Genomic DNA, 21,083 nt, shown 5'->3' with positions numbered 1-21,083 from the left:
TGGCACGGGAAGGGAAGAGGGGTCAGCACGGGGCAGGGCGCCGGGCGCTTTGGGCCTTGCTCACCGGTTGGCCGGGGTCCTGAAGATACTGACCTAGTACAGTGAACGTGGTCTCGCAGGAGCTGCTGCCCACCTCGTTGGAAACCTCAAATGTGTACTGGCCGCTATCATGCAGCTCGGCCGAATAAAACTTGAGTTGGGCGACGTTGTTTTTGAAACTTATTCGGTACTTTTTACTGGCAACCAAAGGCCTACCATCTTTGTACCACTTGGGCTTGAGTTCTGGGGTGCCTGTGACTGTGTACTCCAGCGTGGCTGGGTCTCCTGCTGTCACCTGGACCAGTTCGGCTCTCTCAACAATTTTGGCAGGTTCTAGAAGGGTATCAAACAGTTAGCGTGACCAAGTGTGCCTTGTGGTTTCACTTTGAAATGGAAACAGCGACTCTTAAGTTAAAATGTTCCTACACGAACCTTTAACTATTAATTCCCCAACAGACGTTTGGCTTCCGGCCTCGTTTTCAGCCAGGCACGTGTACTTGTCACCATGACTGATCTGAACATCAGGGATTATCAGGGTCGCGACCCCATTAGAAAAGCTCGTTTTGATTTTTCCATCTTCTTTGAGGATCTCTTGTCCTTTCATCCATGTGACCGAAATGGGTTCTGACCCTCTCACGGCAGCTTGTAAGGTAACGGTTTGACCTGCTAGCGCGGTAAAATCATCTACTTTCTTAACAAAAGTTGGTGGTTCTAATTAAAGAGAACAGACAAGACCCGTCAATTCCCAAACACTTTCAACACCAAACCCATGTAAGCGTTTTACCTAGACTACATCGCTCTGGTCTAATACTGCCCTTCCGTAGCGTCAGTTGATAAGAATAAATTAAAATTTAAGAAGAAATACACCTCCATCCAACAGAAAGAAGCACAAAAGATACGCGGTTGTCAGCCGACCAAATGGTCGTAAAAGATTATTACATGACCCACTTTTGGTATCGGAGATTGAGTATTTACAGTGACCTCAGATTAAAGACCCGATGAAGGGCACCCACCGGCTTTGTCCCCAAGGTCCCAGGTTGAAGCAAAAGTAAAACATATTTTCACAGGTTAGGAGGAGAAGAAAGAGGGCCCGCTTTCCTTCCCTGGGTTAAGAAAGCTATTTTGACAATTTGTTAGCGAGGCATCGTTCCGTTCGAGCACTGACCTTTTAATAAGTGTGTTGCACTGCAGCCACACTTCCCAACTTCATTAGCAACAACACATTCATATTCACCAACGTCTGCACTATTGAAAGAGAAGATCTCCAGAGACACAAGAGACTTCTGAGAAAACAGCCTGTACTTTTTACTACTTCGAATTTGCTTCTTGTCTTTGAACCAGCTAATTTCGAATGGTCCAGTGCCCGAGATTTCACACTGAAGGAGGGCATTTGTTCCTCTCACTATATCTGCAGGCTCAAGAGTTTTGATGAAAGAAGGAGGTTCTACAAAAGCACGAAAGCAGTGTGTCAGTAAGGTGTCACAAGCAATGAAAAAGAAAACCTTTTCTCAGAAAACCAATGGACTCGGAGTAAACAAACCTTTGACAACTATTTCAGCACTGCAAGTGTCACTGCCGACGTCATTCACCGCTTCGCACGAGTAACTGCCACTGTCTGTGACTTTGACATCCGTCAGATCAAGCACAGCCTCAGAATTGACAAAAGACATTCGAATGGTATTACTCTCATTAAGTTCTTTGTTATCTTTAAACCAAGTGACCTGGATCACAGGTGAGCCCTTCAGCTTGCAATGGAGGCGCGCTGATTCACCTGGCAGCATTAAGTAAGAGGGGTCCACCTTCTTCACGAAGGATGGTGGCTCTACAGGAAGTCAACAACAACAACAACAAAAAAAAAAAAAAAAAAAAGGAAGAAAGAAAAAGAAAAAGGAAAGAGAACTGATGCATCAACTCCACCAAAGAAAAGTAGACATGTGCCACAGAAAGACACAACACACATAAAATATCTCAATGAGATTTCTGAAAGGGTTGTGGTGTACTCGATAGTTCTCCAGTTTTCCCGGTGGGATTTTAAAATGCTTTCCCAGTCTCTCAACTTCAAACAAACAAACAAACAAACAAACACAAAACAAACTCTTGCCTTACACAAAAAGCAAGCTCCCTGTCTTATACACACACATAAAATTGTATGAGAGCAGATAGTCTAGCATTGCCTAGACACGTGAAAATCTTTTTTTTTTTTTTTTACATGAAATTCTTAGAAGAAATTTTAAGCTTGTTAATGGCAGACAGTTTTTAAAAGAACAGAGCGGCTTCTGAAGAAGATTGAAAATAAAATAAAAAAAAATCAAACGATGCCAAGATTTCCCCCAAACCAAAACACATTCACTTGGATGAAATCACTTTAATAATAAAATGTACAGACTGCACTGTCAACAGCTGTTCTCCAGCGGCATCCTTAAAGAGAAAAACAACACTCACACAAGTCTTACCTCTGATAGTAACTGTTGCTGAAGACGAGCTGCTCCCAGCCTCATTGGAAGCTGTACAAACATAGGTTCCTGAATCTTTTAGTTTGGCCAGAGGGATCTCAAGTGATGCTATTTTATCTTCAAAATAGATCTTATGATCTTTCCCAGGGGGGAGTTTTTGCCCATCTTTATTCCATGTTACTGTAACTTTTCTGTCTTCATCTACTTGGCACTCCAGGCGGATCTTCTTATTGATAGCGGATTGCACGGGTTCTAATTCTTTGATGAAATGCGGCTTGTCGATTATGATTAACTCAGCTTGGCAGATGTCAGCTCCAAACTTGTTCGACGCTTTGCAAGAATAAACTCCTCTATCTTGAATTGTAAGATTTGAGAGTTCTAAACTGTGTTTATTTTCTGCCTCTGAAATCTTGCGGTTAGGGGAGGGTGAGAGTGCAGCACCATCTTTCTGCCAAATGGTTTCAATGACGGGGGTGCCTAGTACTGTGCAGAGGAACTTGGCTGTCTTACCCACAAAAGTTGTAACGGACTTAGGTCTGGAGTAAAATGTTGGTGGATACGCCTCTGCAAAAGAAATTTTTTTCAACATTATATTTTGACCCACAGGAGCTCTTGCCAGGATTATATATTCTAAGAAAGAGAAAAGATGAGTTGTATCTTTAGAGAGACATGGGACACTATGTGAAATAGGATAGTTAATTAATTAGATGAAAAGATTTGCCAGAGGAAAGGGATGAGAGCGTTCTTTACAGAGGAGCGAGACAGCCCTTTCAATGTCTCTAATAAGGAAAGAACAAATGCGGCTTTGTCTGGCAACATTAACTTATTATTGTTAAAGATTCGTCCGCTTTAGTAGCGGATTAGTCATCTGAACTACTTGATAAGTAATTCAGCCGCTCCTTTAGTTCGGTGAATGAGAAGACTGTGTAAAGACGATAAAGAAAATACACTTGACTCTTCTGAAGAGCAGGGACATTAAGTGAAAAGATCGAGTAGTTTTGTGAAGTCTCTCTAACCTTCACATCAACCATCAGCAAATCCTTCAATGGCCCAACTTTGAATCAGTCCCCTAAGTCGTTTCAAACTTGTAAAAATACTGAGAGTGGTAATTTCCCATTTCCATTCTGCATTTTGAAGCGGGCCTTTGGGAATCTCTTCCCAATTTAAAAAGAATTCTCCTCCTCCTCCTTTCCCTCTTGTTATTTGTAAGCTCAGGTATTGATCCCTTCAAGGAACTGGCCCAATTTGGATGAAGAGGTTTCCAAAAGTGTCTTAAGAATACTGCTGTGCAGCTGGTTACGTGGAGACTCTGATCACAAAGTGAAACCACTAGAGGGGTTACCAAGGGCCTGGGTTTCAGATTTTTTGATATATAAAAGAGTGTGGGGGTACGGGAGGAAGGCACAGGGAACCCTGACTCTTCCAAGTCAAAAAGCTGTGCTGTGTTTGCCTTTTCCCTTCATGCTTCTATTGGAAAAGACCAAGGGCCTGTCCCACCCGGATATTTAGTGCATGGCTTCTCTCAACAACACAGGTAATTGCTACCCCAGAGTTTATATTTACACTTTCCCTGGGAAGAAGAAAGCCAAAGAGACAGAGACAGACAAAGAAAAGGAAAGTGCTTCTGATTTTTTTTTTTTTTTTTTTTTTTGCTAATGAGGGAATTCAAACACCTGATGGGTATGGGCTGCTCAGAAGTCATCCTATTTGTCGGTTGGGAAATTGAGAACAGAATATTTATGTAGTTGCCCCCTATTTTTAAATTAGTCATAATGTCTAGGGTAAGAATCCTAGCTTTTAGTCCTGTGTAGCTCCCTGCCTTGTATTAGGATATTAGGATTTAACTGTAGTCTTATGCTCTTTTTTTTTTTTTTTTTTGGTTTGTAATTCTGTTCTTAACTGGTTAACTGATTCCAAATGACTAAATACATTGGGATGTTATTCATTTTTAAGGAGCAACAAGTGGTCCTGAAATGTTATCATATTAAGTGCCACGCCAGGCCATGAGGAGTTATCCAAGATATTTCCCCCAGGCTCATCATTTTAAAGAGAGAGGGAGAGAACAAAACAAAACCAACAACAACAACAAAAAAACAAACCGCAAACCAAACTTTCAGGTGCCACTGTTCATCTGATTCCTTGACATTGTTTTCGAAATAATGAGCTATTTTTATTTTTTCTTTAGCTGCTCTTAGAAATACGACTGTAAAGAACGATTGCTTGTCCCACATAGACCCTGCAATACCTAGCCATCATGTCACAGCTCGGCTATTGGTCTCTCCACCTGGTAGTCACCTGTACGAAAAGCAAAAAAGGCAATAGTATGAAATGGGCCAACCACCTCGATGTATGGCATTACCTGTCACAGTCAGTGTAGCTGTACAGCTGACGCTGCCATACTCATTGGAGGCTTTGCAGGTATACTCGCCGCAGTCAACAACCTGGGTTCTCAGGATTTCCAGGGTGGAGACATACTTTGAAGATCGAATAGAACACTTGTCACTTTCATAAATTTCTCGGCCAGCTTTGAACCACTGGAACCGGACATTGGGGGCAATTTGGACCTCACAGGTGAATTTGGCGAGGTGGCCCAGAGCTACTTCCAGGGGCTCGATTCTCCTTTTGATCACTGGGGCAGCTGCAAAGGGAAGCAGAGTTCGTCAGTATGCCTCCTTGTCACGCACCCCACAGTTTTTCTTTTTCTTCTAACTTTTGCTGCTGTTAATGAAGACAGTTGAAATTGGTGAGATGGATTGCAGCAGTTTAAGACAAGTGACTGGAAAATGAGAACAATCACTGAAGGTAAAAGGAGACAATGAGTAGCTTTTAACATATTCAATCGTTACTTTGCGGTGGATTGTGAAAAAAAAAACGTGATTAAAACGGGATGCTGTGGGCTTACATGCATAACAACATGATATAATCTTTAACTATATACCATGCTGACTAAGAACACTGTGCACAGCACTTTAAAAAGTGATCTGCTAAATACAGTGATGAAGTGAAACATCAAAAAAGAAATACAAGTAAGAACCACAAGTGGACAATTAATCATGGTTATTCTGAATTTAGGGATGAAACTGGCAATTTCAGACAGCCAGGCATCCACTGACGGCTTTTATTACATATCATTATTTTCAAATAAACATAAGCTAAAAACATATCGGTATTACGGGACATCCAAAAACAATGTTTTACTTTAAAAATAACTAGTACCGTAGACGTGAAAATGTACTACCCCATAAGGCAGTGAGGACAAAGGAGGAGGATTAATAACCATGACCATGTCTGTGGTTTCACGCTCACTCTCCACACATCGCAGTCTGGCAGAGGCAGGTAAGTGAAAACTCAGTGACGGAAACTAAATCATTAACGACCCAGTGAACGTTAGCGCTCGATGCCCCTCATCTGAGAAATCCAACCTCTTTTGACTACAGTGAGTTTGGCCGAAGTTGATGCATTTCCCTTGGCGTTCAAGGCCTCACAGGTATACGCTCCTTGATGCTCTTCTGTATTGACTCCGTGGATAACTAGCGTATATGTATTTTGATCTTGTAAACACTTGAACTTTTCATCTGAATGCACCAGTTTGCCCTCAAAATACCAATTCACCTCTTTGGCATTTGTTATGGATGACGTGAGGTTTACAACGTCACCTTCCTCCGCAGTAGTGTCCACCAGGGGCGTGAGCATGACAGGGCCATCCTCTCCGACCGCGCTGCCCTCAGCTTCCTGTGCCTCTCCCACGCCACCCTCCCCGGCACCACCTCCAGGGAGCTTCTCTTTTTCCTCTGATGGCTTTGGTATCTCAGCCTGTTTCTCATCAGGGCTCACAGCTGGAGTGACCCCATCAGGGACGCCCGTGGTATCCCCAACTTTGACCTGACTTTCCACATGGAAACAGCTGACCTCTTCCACCGAGACAAGATATTTAGATTCAGCTTCTGGTTCCCAGATGGCCTCAACCTTCTGTGACTCTGAGGAAGGACCCATTTCTTCCGGCAGGCCTATTGTGGCTCCTTTCTGGATTCTGGGATCCTCGGCTGTTAAGATGTTTATTTCCTCACATATAACAGAGCACAGGGCATCCTTCAGTTCAGTTGTCAAGTCAGCCATTTGAGGGTCAATGCCTTCAATGGCAATGGTTAGTTCTTCCGTTAGAGTGTTCACTGAGGTAATGAGGTAGGTACACATAACGCGTTTGGGCTCCTGGGTGAAGTGGATGGCCTTCACCTCCACCTTTTCAACGTTCCTTAACCATTCAGAGAAAAGACTTGGTTGCTCACTGGCCACCGCTGCCTGCAAAGCCCTGCGGATCTGAGTTTTTAGGTTTAATCGTTGTTCTTCTGGAATTCCAGAAAGCAAACTTTCCTTAGAAAGAGTGTCACTTGCCTGCACCTCTGGCACACCATTTATCACCATGGGCTCTTTTTTATACTCACTGGTTTGGTTCAGGGGCACTGCCAAGTTGTCAGAATGCTCTTCCTTGAGCAGTACCTGCTTTTCCTCATACGCTAGTGGAAACCTTAAGGACTTGCCTTCCTCAGTCCTGGCTGCAAAATCTTGCCCTGCGCTTTCCAGTTCATCTGCACTTTCCATCACAATTTCATCTTCTGTGCACGTGTGTTCTGAAGGGACCTGGGGTTCACAGTGGACCTCAGAGATGATGACATCAGCACCCTTTAAACTTTCCATGTTCCCCTCAGCTAAGCTCTGACTCAAGATGGGAGCACTTTGTGCCTCTTGCTTTGGAGGGGGCAGGCTTTGCTCTTTGTCCATTGCAGACACTGTCTTTTCTTTTGATAAAAGTACTTCCTCAGCAACAGAGGTTGAATATGAAGGGGCTGGAGCTTCTTCTATTGAAGACTGTGGATAACTCCCTTCAGGTTCAGCTAGGAAAGTTTTCATAGACTCCACCGTTAATGAACTAATTTCTTCTACGGACATGGCACTTGGGAAGATTTTTTCAGTTTCTGATAGGATCACCTGGGACTCGGGTTCTTGAAGCATTAGGACATCTTCCTTGGGGAGGGTTTTCTGGGACTGGATAACCTGCAGCTGTAAATTGGGAGATGGTTCCTTGATGGGCTGAACATGAATAGTGCCATTGATGGAAAGACGTGCCCTGGTGCTTTCTGCATCGGGCATATTCTGCTCCAACGTGACTGTGGATTGCAATTGCTCAGCCACTAAAGTTACTTGACTACTCAGTTCACTGGTTTGAACAATATGCTCATGAGAAAGCTGCTGGCTTTCTTCTGCGACTGAAGCAGCTTTCAAAATGGTGCTGTTTACAAAAGCTGCAATTTCCTGCTCTGAGTCAGATGCCTCAACTGCAGGACCCTTTAATGACATCTCTGGAAAATCCTTAGTAGCCTCTGGTGTGGGTTTTGCTTTGCAGAGAGCATCCGTCATGTCTGTATCTTCTAGAAGCACAAGCAGCTCTGCAGTGCAGGTGGACTCACCCCACATATTCTCTGCTCTACAGACATAGAGGCCACTATCTTCCCTCTGGGGGTCATTAACAATGAATGTTCCAGAACCATCAGGATTATGAATGATAGTGTGATACACATTGGTGCAAAGCTGTTTGCTTTCTTTGAACCACGTAACAGTGGGTGCAGGCTCTCCAAGTACCACGTACTCAAAGACAGCTGGGAGCCCCCGAGCGCAGTGAATTGGTTTAAACTCCTTAAGGAAGTAAGGGGGACAAGGACCTTCAAACTTCTCCAGAAATGTTTCCACTGGTTCTGCTTCTGTCTCTTTTTGGCCCTCTCCTTTGGAACTTATTTTTAGAGAGGCACTGCACACGGCCTGTCCGTATTCATTACTGGCAACACATGTATACTCTCCCTCATCCTCAAATTTGGTGAACAGAATGATCAAACTATGATCATTGCCGTCAAAAACAAATTTGTAGTCAGCAGAAGGAGTTAACATCACTCCTTTAAAGAACCACTGAATTTTAGGCTTGGGAATGCCAGTGACAGTAACAGACAGTTTAGCCACATCCCCTATGCTTATTTCAGCATTTGACACTTCTTTGATGAAAACTGGAACATGGCCTTCCTTTTTGGACTCAAATGTAGTTGAATGAATTGAAGGTGCAGACAAAAGTTCAAGTGTTTCATTTCCATTAGATAACTGATGGCCAGAGCTATAGGTTTGAAATCCTTCTTCCTCAGCAGACAGAAGAGAACTAGAAAACTCTGTATGGAGAAAAGTGATTATTATTTTACAACAACAAAAACATAGAAGTCAACGAACAATGCACCAACCGATGGCCTTCTTCTGCTTTATTCCTAGAAGCATTAGATTATCTTGAGATTTATAAAAAAAAAAGAGCACATTTCTAAATTTTTAATCTTAGCTCATTATAGCATATTATAGAACCATAAATACTGTACTCATGCAACTTTCAATCCACTTCAAAAATGCATGTAATTTTAAATCTGTTCTAGTAGTTTTCTTTTTGATATAAACCCAATTCTAAAGTTCAAAAAACTGCTGCCTATATATTTGTAATAAAAGAATCCAGGATTATTTAAATCAATTTCTAAAAAGATTCAGAATTGCTGTTTATGTTTAAAATTTTCTTGAGTTAAGAATGATAGCCTTTGCCAAATTGAAGACTGATGATTTCCAAAATAAAACATTTATGTTTCAGTTATTATTTATAAAGTCTTTATTAAAAAGAGACTATAGGAAATACTTCATTTGAATTTGTAAGAGAACCATCTTTTTTTTTTTTTTTCAGTTACTAGAAATTGGGGCCTCCTTTGGCCATGTAAATCGCCATATTATGCCAACAAAGCTTTTATAATAAGACTTTTGTTAAGTCAAGAAAATGAAGGATCAGGAATGAAAGAAGATAACTCCAACATTAAAAATTGGATTGTACTTTATTGTGTGAGAAATACCTATACAGCATTACTGAACAGAAAAACAAAAGAGTGAATAACAGATATTCTTTAAATAGTATCATGGATGACTGGCATAATACGATATGAAAGAACTAGATTTTTCATTAAGTCTGGTGGGAATGTAGAATAGCTCTCTTAATAATAGTTTTATTACCTTCCCCCAAAGAAATATTATTTTATTAATTCACTCCCCTTGCATCACATGGAATAGTCATGCCTTAATTCCTCTTCTAAAGCATAGAAGCTTTAGAAGGCACAACTCTAGTTTCTATTGCCTATGAATGTACTGGCAAAATTTATCTATGGCATGTAGAATATATACTCAGTTATTTACTATTTCATTTAGTAAGCCACAAAACCACTGGTTAATTTCACATATTAATGGTGACCACTTAATTTTACATTTAGTACCCATGTCCACTCTCCCTTCACTTGAACTCCCAAAACATCTGGAAAGGGAATGAACATGAATATTTAAAATACCCCAACTCACTAATTCATTAAAATATTTTCAGTTGTTTTCCTTTACTTCCAACACGGCATATTGACCATAAAAAAATACAGTAAATAAAATTCAAATGCACTGAAACATGAAAGGTATAGTTAAAAATGCATGTAGTAGAAGCGGCTAATAATTATGTCTAAACTCCACTACATATAATACAATGAATTCTTTATCCAGCAACAGATAAATTAATATTTCAGGCATTTAAGTTATGTGCCATTGAATCAGAAAAAAATTCCATTTAATTATCTACAACAATAAGTAAGCCAAGTAAGGCAAGGCTTGTTTTTCCTTTTTCAGTCATTTTTATTCCAAATATCCTCAATTCAATGCATTTGAGACTAAATGAATTCTAATGAGCAAATTCAAACTCTTCCTTCTTGCAAAATCATTTTCATCAAAGGCATTTCAACGTTTTCCCCTCCCCTCCCCTCTTTCCTTCTTTCCTTCCTTCCTTTCCTGAAACAGGTTTTGAACTGTTACTGTATCAGCTATTGTCATGTTTGTCATGACCAGAATCTCTAATTCATTGAAACATCCATTTTGTTACTAGGAGTAGAATAAATCCCTAAGTCCTTAAACTAGAGAATCAGTTTTATTTCAGGGATTTATGATGAGCTATATTACATTATACCTATACTGCTTATCACAGATATTGTGTGCTCCCTGGTTGAAACAGAAATGATTGTTCCACAACAGTATATCTATCTGGATGAGTAATGATGACTTAAAACAGGTAGAACAGATGTTTGGGGGAGGAGGGGTAGTGGGAAGGAGTGTAAGCCTGTCTGCTCTGTCCGTATCCTGCACATTCTCTCAATTATTCCTTCAATTTGGAAGGCTTGAAGGGAATCCTATTGTGGGAATAAAAAGCTGATAGGTGAAAGAAACGAACTTTGAATATATGAATTCTCATGAAAATTAAATTTAAATTGTTTAATTTTTTAGAATCGAGAACAACATGTTTAATATGAGCATGGTATATAAAAGTTGCCCGATGCAGGGGAAAAATCCAGCTATTAGGTAATAGTGAGTAATTTAGAGGTGGAGGGAGTAAAGACTCCTATTTCCATTACTATATTCTATTAAATTCTCATCATTTGTTACAAAACTAAAATTTATCCTAAGTTATATTAAGAAAAGTTACCACTGGGACAATACCGAATCATAGAATTAAGCAATCACCTCTGAGGTCTTTTGGCCCAACCCCTCATTTTCTAATACAAAAACTGATTTTTTAATATTTATTACATCTTTTGTGAGAAGATTCAGGTTCACAGTGATACACAGATACATTGTTAAGAATTTTATAAATTGATTAAGAATTATAATTTTGGAAAACGAAGTCACTTTAGAGACATATATATCTTAAATTTGAATGTTTCTTAATTTCTAATTAGTTTTAAAGATTTCTAATTTGTTTAAAAATGACAGGAAGGCTTACTATCCTCTTATTTGCATATAATCTGAAATTTCATAATCTGAAATACAAATGACCATATTGCTCAATACTAAAAATGTCCCACTTTCTATTTCCTAGTGCTAAAGATTCTGAAATTGGACTATGGTTTAAAAATCTCTGGGTGACGGGCACTGAGGTGGGCACTTGACGGGATGAGCACTGGGTGTTATTCTCTATGTTGGCAAATTGAACACCAATGAAAAATAAATTTATAAAAAAATAAAAGAAAAAAATAAAAATCTCTCTATAAATGTAATATTGTAATATTCTCTCCTCTTCAGGCCAATATCAAATGAATGCTGCATTTAACACCTGATGATATTTTAACAATCGAGAAAATGGGGTATTCTCAGAAGTGGAAAGATCTTTCTTTGCATATTTTGCAAATGTCCAAACATCTAGCTGAACTTCACCCACAAAGAAAGCACCATTGGTCCCTTCAAAGCCAACGAGAGTTATAAACACTTAAGAAGAGGGATATTCATAATGAAAATATTTTTTGAAGAGCAGAACAAATATATTAAGGTTGCAAGGTAAAACACATCATAGAGTTAGTGATCATTTGGGTGAGGCTGGTTTCTGCCGTTTGTCTGTTCTAAGTCCAAGTCAGTGAGCCTGGATTTGGATACCAAGGGGCGACAATTTCAAAAATGACTTCTACTCAGAGCAGAGAGGAGATTTACCTTACCGATTTGTCAGCGTGGTCATCTGACCCGGGCTTCCATCCTATGTGTTACTTTACTGAGTTTATCTGCTAAAAGAGAATGCATTCTACTGAAACTCTTTCGTGGAAGGCGAACGAGGGTAAAGCAGTGGGACAGACAGGTAGGTAGCCACGGAGATTTTTAATCGTGCTCGATGATTCACAGCAGAGGTGACACAGTGATGGTTGCACAGTTGGGATCACAGGATATTTACATGGGCTACAAACAGGAGAGTTCTACACAGAGAAAGTATTTTCCCAGGGATTTTCCAGGTATCAGATTCGGGTCGAGTGGGCCTATTTGGAAATTCATTGGATCTACATACTTTGGAAAATCTGGAAGCGCTCAGATGGGTTTAATAATTACTGAGGCAGTGACACGTTGCACTAGAAACTAAGTCAGGGTGAGGGCCGCACAGGTCTCCGCCATCCCTGACTTGTTCGTGGCCACGCACCTGTACTCCCCTTCGTCATCCTTCCCCAAGCTCGTTATGAACAGGTTGTGGAACCCTATGCCACTTTCCTCGGCACTGAACCGTGCTCCTTGCACCAACCTCCCATCTTTGTACCAGTAAACCGTGGGTCTCGGAGAGCCCCGGACCAAACACTGGAAATAAGCTGCTGTGCCTAACGGTGCGTAACAGTCAGAAATCCCTTTGATAAACCTGGGAGGCCCTTCCACCACCTGAAATTCAAAAAAGCTATCTGAATATTTGCTCTTTAAGACCAGTTCTTCCTTCAAGCTGCTTAAGGTCACTTTGCTCTTCTTGGTCGTCAGAGCAAACCTTTCAGAATCTCCCATGGTGAGGAATCCCCGGCAGATGGCCTCCCCTGCACAATTCACAGCCCTGCACCTATAGGTCGCGCTGTCAGATGGACAGAAGTTGCGAATTTTGAGGGTGTGACTTCCAGCCTCCTCGCTGATCTCATATTTGACGTTATCGGGTTCAATGCACATGTATTCCTTATACCATCTCACTTCTGGGCTAGGGATGCCTATGACCGAACATCGGAACACAGCGTCTGAATTTTCGGGAATTTTAAAGTCACAAATGGGCATTATAAAGCGAGGAGGCATTTCAAATACTTCTAAATCAATTTTTAAATCTCTGTCTTCTTCCTCCCTTGAAGCCATACTTGGATCCGCTAAATTCAACGGTAGAACATCCAGACTCACAATCATGCTTTTATGATCGGGAGTAAATTCAGGGACTGTGACGATTTTCACTTGCTTCTCAAATTCTTTAACATCTTTTTCACTTAATTCCACTTCCAGGACAATCTCTTGAGGGGACGGCGTTCTTGACGATGGCGTGTTTTCCAAATCAAACTGCATGACGTGCTGATGTGTGACTGGAGGCGGGAGCGCCACCGCTCTCTCTTTCTGGGGCACGACGTCTACTTTTGCAAAGCTCTTGGCTTCCCCTATGATGTTCACAGCATGGCACATGTACTCTCCGCCCTCGCCTTTGCGAAGGTTGGAAATTTCCAAAGAACACACATTGCCCACCCTTTCTATTTTGATTCTTTCATCTGGCTCCAGCAGAGACTTATTTCGATACCATTTCACACCAGGAACTGGAATGCCCTCAACTTCAACAATGAAGCCCAGCGTTGTGTTCTCGTAGATCTTCCTTCTGGTCAGAGGTTCGATGAACGACGGGGGCATTTCATTGTCTTTTGGTTCGATGGCTTCACTGGGGGTGCCGAATGAATCGGAGCGCCCCAGTTCGTTAGCGGAGCTCCTCTCTCCTGTGGGAGTATGGAAATGTTCATTTGGTGTACTGTCCTCCCTTTCTATTTTTGATGGATACCTTTTAAGGTTTCCAGTGGGATTTGGTCCTCCAGTAGGAATAGGATGTCCTTCAACTGTTTCTCCTAATGGTGTGGAATATCTCTCCAGGGCCTCCCCTGGGGGTGTAGTATATCTCTCCAGGGCCTCCCCTGGGGGTGTAGTATATCTCTCCAGGGCCTCCCCTGGGGGTGTAGTATATCTCTCCAGGGCCTCCCCTGGGGGTGTAGCATATCTCTCCAGGGCCTCCCCTGGGGGTGTGCAATATCTCTCTGCTACCTCGCCTTCGGAAGGTGTGGAGTACCTCTCGCCAGCTTCCTCTAAGGGTGTGGCTCTTTTCATGGTCTCACCCCCTGAATTCGTTGTGGACTGTTTGGTTGTGTCTGAAGGAGTAAAATACAAATCAGGAGACTTTGGGGTCTCAAAATGTTCAACAGAGGATGGTGGCGTATAAAACTGATCTAACTCTGAGATTTCTTCACTGCTTATACTTCCCACGTCAATCGAAATGTCAGATTCAGGAGAAAACGGGCGGCCTAATGAGTCCTGTTGTTGGCTGTAGTATTCATACACGGTGTGGAAAGTTACTTCTTCAACCTCCATTGACGTGACTGACTCACGCTGGACAGGCCTTGCCTTGGGTTTGGGGTCTTTAGTTTCAGGAACTTGGTGCTTTCCAGCAGCAAGTAAATATTGTGCTAGAGAGGCCTCGGGGTCTATTGCTTCTGTTGTATGTGCCTCATCTGGTTTGGGAAGATTTTCAGAAAAACCAGTTTCTATCTTCTCTCCTGCAGTAGTGGACAGAGAAATTTCTTTCCGAACTTGAACTTCTTCGTAACATTTTTCCCGCCCAAAGGCATCAAATTTTGCCCTTATTTGTTCATTTGGATTCTGCTGTTGCTCATGAACATCACCTTCGTCGTCTCCCAAAGTTCCAGTGACATACCCCTGTGTCGCTCCATCCTGGTCCTGAAACGACGCCAGCTCGGGTGCCACAGTGTGCTCTTCCTTCTCGTGGACCTCTAAGAGATTTTCCTCACTTGTTGCTTTTTTCAAATGTGAAATGAAACTTTGGCCTCCGTTTTCCAGAGAAATTTTTCCCTCAGAAACAGAAGTCTCTCCCACATCAGCAGAGGAGGTTTGACGTAGGGCATGTGGTTCACCGTGGGTTTCTCCAGAAAAGGATTTAAGGGGAATATCAGGATTTAAAATTTCTAAGTTATGTTCCTCTATGTGTTTTTCCAAATAAAGGGTATTTTCATCAAAATGACTTTTCTCTATCGCAGTCCTATCTGAAAACTCCTGACCGGAAGACATTTCGGGGGTGGGAAGTGTGTCATTTAGCACACTTTCAGAGGTATCTTGTGTTTCAGGTTGTAATGCTTCTGTGCCAGAGATTTCTTTTTTATAAGGTGTCTCCTGTTGCCTGGTCTCTGGCCCTTGGAACTCCATAGCTGCATCTCCTAGGTGAGAATACATTTGTTTTAGATCAAATACAATGTTCCCAGTATCAGCTGCTTCAGAAACAGGATGTTGGATTTTAGAAGAAGCTGCTCCTGGTTGGCCACCAGCTGAAGCTTGGAATTCTAGATCTGCACTTTCTACTTGAGAGTAGAACTGCTTCAAGTCAAATGTAATAGCTGCTTCGTGGTCAGTCCTTCCAGAAATTGCAGACTGATCTGTAAGACCTAGTTCTTTTTCTTGTTCCCTTTCTTCTACTTCATATTCCTTCCAAGTCTGAGAAGAAAGCAGCTTTAAATTCATTACAACGTCAGATGAATCGGGTTGGGCGTTGGGAGACCTTGTGTCTGCCGGATACATATTTGCATTTAGGTTACTGGATCCTGATTCTCTTCCCGGTAATGGCAAGTTCCTGTCACCAAGCTTCCTCTGAGGGGGACTGACAAATGATTTCCTGGTAAGTGTTTTTTCTAGAACTCCTTTTTCTACATGTTGTAACTTTTCAAATGCAATGATTCTATGCTTCACCTTTTTCCCTAGGTAGTGTCTCTCTTCACCAAGGGGTTCTTCATACTCGAGAGATGAAGCTGTTGGATTGTAACTATCAGGAGTTCTCTCAGACTGGCTATGTCGTAAAGAGTCACTTTGGGCATATTCTTGTACATTTTCCCTTTCTGCTTCACCAGGTTTTCTGAAATCGTTTTTTACCTCTTGCCTAATTTTTTCAACTTCGCTGAAATCATCGACAAATGGATAAACAGTACCTTCTGCTTGGTACAGCTTGGATTTTTCATTTCTGCGTCCCTCTTTCCCCTCACTCTGACCCTGTATGAGTTTGGCTCTGACAGGCTTGTTGAGTTTTATGGCTCCAGCAGCACCTTGCATAAATCTGGGTAGTTTTTCTCTAGAATATGTGCAATGAACCTGGCCTTTCTGGTCTATCTGTTCAACTGTCTCCAGGCTTTGAAAATATTCCATTACAGAATGTTCTTGTATCCTGGACTGGGGAATAAAAGGACCAGGTGGATGATCATAAAAATGTGCCCTTACAGATTTTCCATGAATTTGCTGATCTTTGGAATATTTTGCATAAATCCCACCAATGTTTTCTAATTGACTATACTCCCTATGAGTGACAGGTTCCACTGTCAGATTCGAAACACTCTCAACGGTTCCTGAACTGTTTTCAGCAACACATTTATATTTTCCAGAATCTTGAGAATTGATCTCATTAATATATAGCCTGTAGCTAAAATTAATTTCTTCAAACTGAAACTTCTGGTCCTGCTTTAAAAGGAGTCCGTTTTGAAACCACGTTACAACTGGTTTGGGCTCACCAGACAATAAACATTCGAATACGATGGAATCCCCTTCTCTACATCTGGTATGCTTTGGCATTTCCTGTAACATTTTTGGTGGCTCATTAGTGATATCAGCTGAAAATATAAATTTGTGTTTTGGTGACTGAGGGGCCTCATCTTGAGGTGTTGCTTTAGTTTCCAATTCCTCAGCATGAAACAATTCTCTTGACTCTTTCTCGTGCTCTGGGGTAGGAGTAGCTGCTGTTACCTGAATTTCTACGGGGAAGGAAAGCAATTCTGTGTCTGCAGAGGGAGGAACTGGGGGTTTGGTTTGTAACATCTGGAGATGTTTTTTGCGCTTTTGTCTCCAAGGCGGTTGGATGTCTTTTGTTTGGTCAAACACCATTGCCAACTCTTCTTCCACATCCGTATACTCGTGCAACACTGGTACCGAATGTGCTTCGACACCATGCCCTCGCTTTGCCATCACTCTAAGTATACCCGTTGTTTTTACTGTTCCATATTGGTTAAACAGCACGCAGGTAATAGAACCTTCATTTTGAGGATGAACAGAAGAAAAAGTTAATATTGAGTAGTTTTCTGAGGTCTGCGCAATAAAGCCTCTGTTGCGTGGGATTGGTATATCATTGTTATACCACGTCACTATGGGTGGAGGGTATCCTTGAAAGTGACACACAAATTTACAACTGTCACCTTCATAAACTTCTTGAGATTCGATTTCTTGAAGAAATGAAGGTGGGCAACGTTGCGGATGCCTTTGGAACGAGCTTTCCAAAACTCTTGTGGTTTTTCCTTCTTGCGCAGTTTGGAATTCATCGGTTTCCGTGGAAACAGAGTGCTGCAATTCGCTCAAGTCATCCTCTCTTATTCTCTCACTATCCAGTTCCACATTTTCTTTAATATTCATAACTGCCCCAAAAGCTTCACTGGCATGTGGCATAATAACTTGGGACACCTCTTCAGGTGTCTCATATAGTTCCTCGTTCTTATTTATAGCAGTGATATATCTAGATGACGCTCCAATTTCAGTTTTGGTCATAATTCCTTCAAATTGTTCTTCTGCTTGGGTTTCCTCGCTTACCAGAATCCTACCATAAAAATGGTCTTCTTGGGGACTTTCTCTTAAAAATAGCTCTTGGCTCATTCTTGTTTCTGTCTGGAGGATTTCTTCATCAACAGTGGTTTGAAAGCTTATGGGAGGCTCTCCAGATTCTACATCTTGGTCCATTTGATTAGGAAGGACCTGTGGATTTTGGACAATCCCCTCACATGAATGATCCACCCTATCCCTATTTTCGGCTAGATTAGATACAAACCTGCCTTCTATCTCCTCTCTAGAGCACAGAACGTCTTTATCACTAGCTTCACTTCTCAGAGTTCTTGAGCTTATTTCAGATGGCATATCTGAAAGAGGTAACTTCTTTTTCTCCATTAACATTTTTCTAGCCTCCCGTAAACGTTGCAACTTTATTTTGGTCTCCTCGTCCAGGAAGCTTGCCCCTACATTCAGCCATTCCCTTATGTCAGATTTACTTTCTAAATATTCTTCATCACACAGAAAGTCAGTTTTCTTGCCTGGACTTACTGTCTTAAAGTGTATAGTTCGCACCATTCCCATCTGTTCTACATCCTGTTTTTTGTTAAAGGGAGAACCAGTAAACCTCAGGCCAACTTTTATCCTCTCTTCTCTCCTTTCAGCTAATGCCTCCATATTTCCATGTGTCTGTTCTGCCCTCTTTAGAAATTCTAAACATTTCTCATCTTGCCCTTTTTGCATAACAAGCAATGAGGCTGTTGATTCAGCAGAGCCTTCACTATTAATTGCTAACAATCTATAACTTCCCGAATCTCTGTTTTGGACGCTTTTAACCTCTAAGCTGGATGAGTGATGATGTAAGTCACTCTCAGTTTTTATAACCCGTCGAAGACCCGTTGGAATAGGTCGATTGTTATGAAACCAAGTTATTTCCGGAGTTGGACAAGCAATTAATTTACATGTAAAAACAACGGGATCACCCTCCAGAACATACTGAAACACAAGTTTTTGGGTAAAAGAAGGCTTGAAATATTCAGGCCAGGAGCTTGTAGAGGATATTCGACTTGCATATCTTTTAGCCGCCATGGAGCTATGGCCCACGTCTTCAGAATCTGAAAAGGCATCGCGTGTATCTCTTTCTGAATGTTCAGATTCCCCCTCGGAGAACAACTCTGGAAAAAAAGTAAATTATAAAGCATTTTACTATTTTCCATAGTCCTTGAAAAAGTTGAAAATAAATGAAATTGCAAAATAGGAAATGAAATAAAATGCATGCTACAGATTCTCACAAATCCATAAAAAGTTCACTCACCATATTTGTTCGAATAAACGCAACACCATGCTCTGTTTAAAAGATTCTGACACGAAAATCGTTCGTTGTCTGGTCTTTTCTTCAAACTGTTGAAATTTCTTCTTGAACAAGCAAAAATGCATTTCAAAATAACATGTTCCTGTGCATGTTTGTTTGGGGAGCAGGAAAACTTAGTTCTTTTGATGGCTAAGAGGAAAATCTTACCTGACTTGCAGAGAGTGGAATAAACGCCCTTTCTGATCCTTTTGATTATAGAGTAAATTATTATATTTTTGAGAATTAACTATTTAAAAAATATCTACAAGAACTATAACCATAAGTAATTAGCTAAAATAAAATGAGAAGGCGTTTATTCGAACTAATACAGCCATAAAGTCACAATGTTATGCAAAGAAAAGCAGGCAATAAGGATCACGTAAGGCAGCTATCTGCAAGCCAGTGTAAGAGACATATCAATGTTAAGATGATGTATGTGCATGAAGTGTCCACCAGAATGGGAATATAACATTTTCACACACCCTAAATAAAGTCGCATTTCAATCATAATTCATTCGTGACATTGCATTCTGAGAATGACAGCTAGGTTATTGCCTATTGTTCAATTTAATTCACCATGATTTCGAAAACAAACTTTTACTTCTTGATTTCATGCATTAAGATGACAACTTTTTCTAATACGCGCTTTTGAAAATGGCTGCAAACATGAAGTGGAATATGGCTGATAAATTTTAAATACAAGACTTTAAATTACCATCAAACAAATTACTGTGAAATGCATGTAACCATCAGCATACTAAACCAGGCATGCGACATAGTAATATATACTCTAAGAGATATATTTGTACATCTATGTCATTTTTCTCAATATTACTAAGGGGAAATAGGCAGCTCAAGGATTCTATTAATCCTTCAGAATTTCTACTTAAATCTCACATCCAATATAACAATACCTTTCATCTCCACCTCAATCTGCTCTTCAATCCTCCCGTGCAAAATTGATTCTGGGGCTAAAATGGAAAAACACATATGGAGATTTTAATGATTAATGCCATAGACTTTCTGCCTCGATTCATATATTCATACAATTACAATTTTCTCTTTATTCTGGTAATGGAAAACTACATCCTCCAAATGCACCCCCAAAATCCATGCCAAACAAATCAATGAACTGATAGAGTACATGACAATGTTGGCAGAGAGATTTTAAAACATTTTTATTTTAGGTTCTCTGTGAAATTACCACTTTTAGTTCTATAATTCCCCATGCCTTTACATGCATTCAAAAAAGCAATCCACAAACTACAGGAATATTCTTTTTTTTTTTTAAATGTCCTATCAACTGAACATTTGCTAAGAGATGGAGTCACACAGAGAAGGAACATGCATTTTCTAACTTGCCACTTTTTGCCGAGGGCTAGTCTTAGGTGTTCCTGCAGAATAAAGTGTTTCCTGCTAGTAAATACTCCTTTGATTTGGGACATGTTTAAAAGTTTAAACTACACAAAGTCTGATTACATGTTAAGGAGTAAAACAAAGAGTCTTCAACTCAAAAAATGGCTTTTATTAGATAGGGAAAAGGCGCAGGCTTTAGACACAATCATCTCTGGGGCAGCTTCTTGAGCAGGGCAGGTGCCCTGGTGTCCGTCAGTCTTCCGTCCACCTGTGAGGCACCACGCACAGGCTCCCCGGCTTCTCCTTTCCTTGTGGGCTTTGGCATGAAGTGAACGACAAACTTGATGTTTTCTTTGATGATTCTCTCTTTACTTCGTGGGTTGTTTTAATTTGTGACGCTTTGAGTGTTTTAATACTTTTAATGTCTGAACCATGGGCAATTTTTGTAACTGCTCTGGTTTGCGATTCTTTTGCTAGGTGAGAATAAAGTTAGGAAAAGGAATACATTAGCTGTGTTTGAAGAGCAAATCACATGCTGAATTTAGAGAAGGTGACATGTCATTAGGATGAGAAGGAAAGCAGCATGTTAGTCCCCAAACTAATATAGGATATACCTAGGCTTATTATGCACAGAATAACCCTACTTGAACAGACTTACAGGGTTTTACATTCCTACTTGATCG

General features: G+C 40.9%; 1 protein-coding gene across 2 annotated transcripts in view; it reads right to left on the bottom strand.

The window, feature by feature from the left end:
• TTN (titin) overlaps positions 1-21,083 on the bottom strand; it is a 274,035-nt gene that overhangs the window by 197,663 nt on the left and 55,289 nt on the right. The window contains exons 45-52 of one of the 2 annotated variants that reach the window (XM_072811094.1): positions 19,959-20,015; positions 5,915-8,701; positions 4,852-5,130; positions 2,493-3,056; positions 1,580-1,861; positions 1,205-1,483; positions 472-750; positions 94-372 (exon numbers count right to left, since the gene is read on the bottom strand). In XM_072811094.1, coding sequence (XP_072667195.1) covers positions 94-372; positions 472-750; positions 1,205-1,483; positions 1,580-1,861; positions 2,493-3,056; positions 4,852-5,130; positions 5,915-8,701; positions 19,959-20,015 — 4,806 coding nt within the window. Of the gene's footprint in view, positions 1-93; positions 373-471; positions 751-1,204; positions 1,484-1,579; positions 1,862-2,492; positions 3,057-4,851; positions 5,131-5,914; positions 8,702-12,208; positions 18,869-19,958; positions 20,016-21,083 lie in introns of those variants that run through there. The other variant, XM_072811093.1, reaches the window with a different exon arrangement.

This window comes from Canis lupus, chromosome 34 (genome assembly GCF_048164855.1).
Source record: "Canis lupus baileyi chromosome 34, mCanLup2.hap1, whole genome shotgun sequence".
Lineage (NCBI taxonomy): Eukaryota > Metazoa > Chordata > Mammalia > Carnivora > Canidae > Canis > Canis lupus.
The sequence above is the reverse complement of the archived record's forward strand: the minus strand, read 5'-3'. Positions and strand labels throughout refer to the sequence as shown.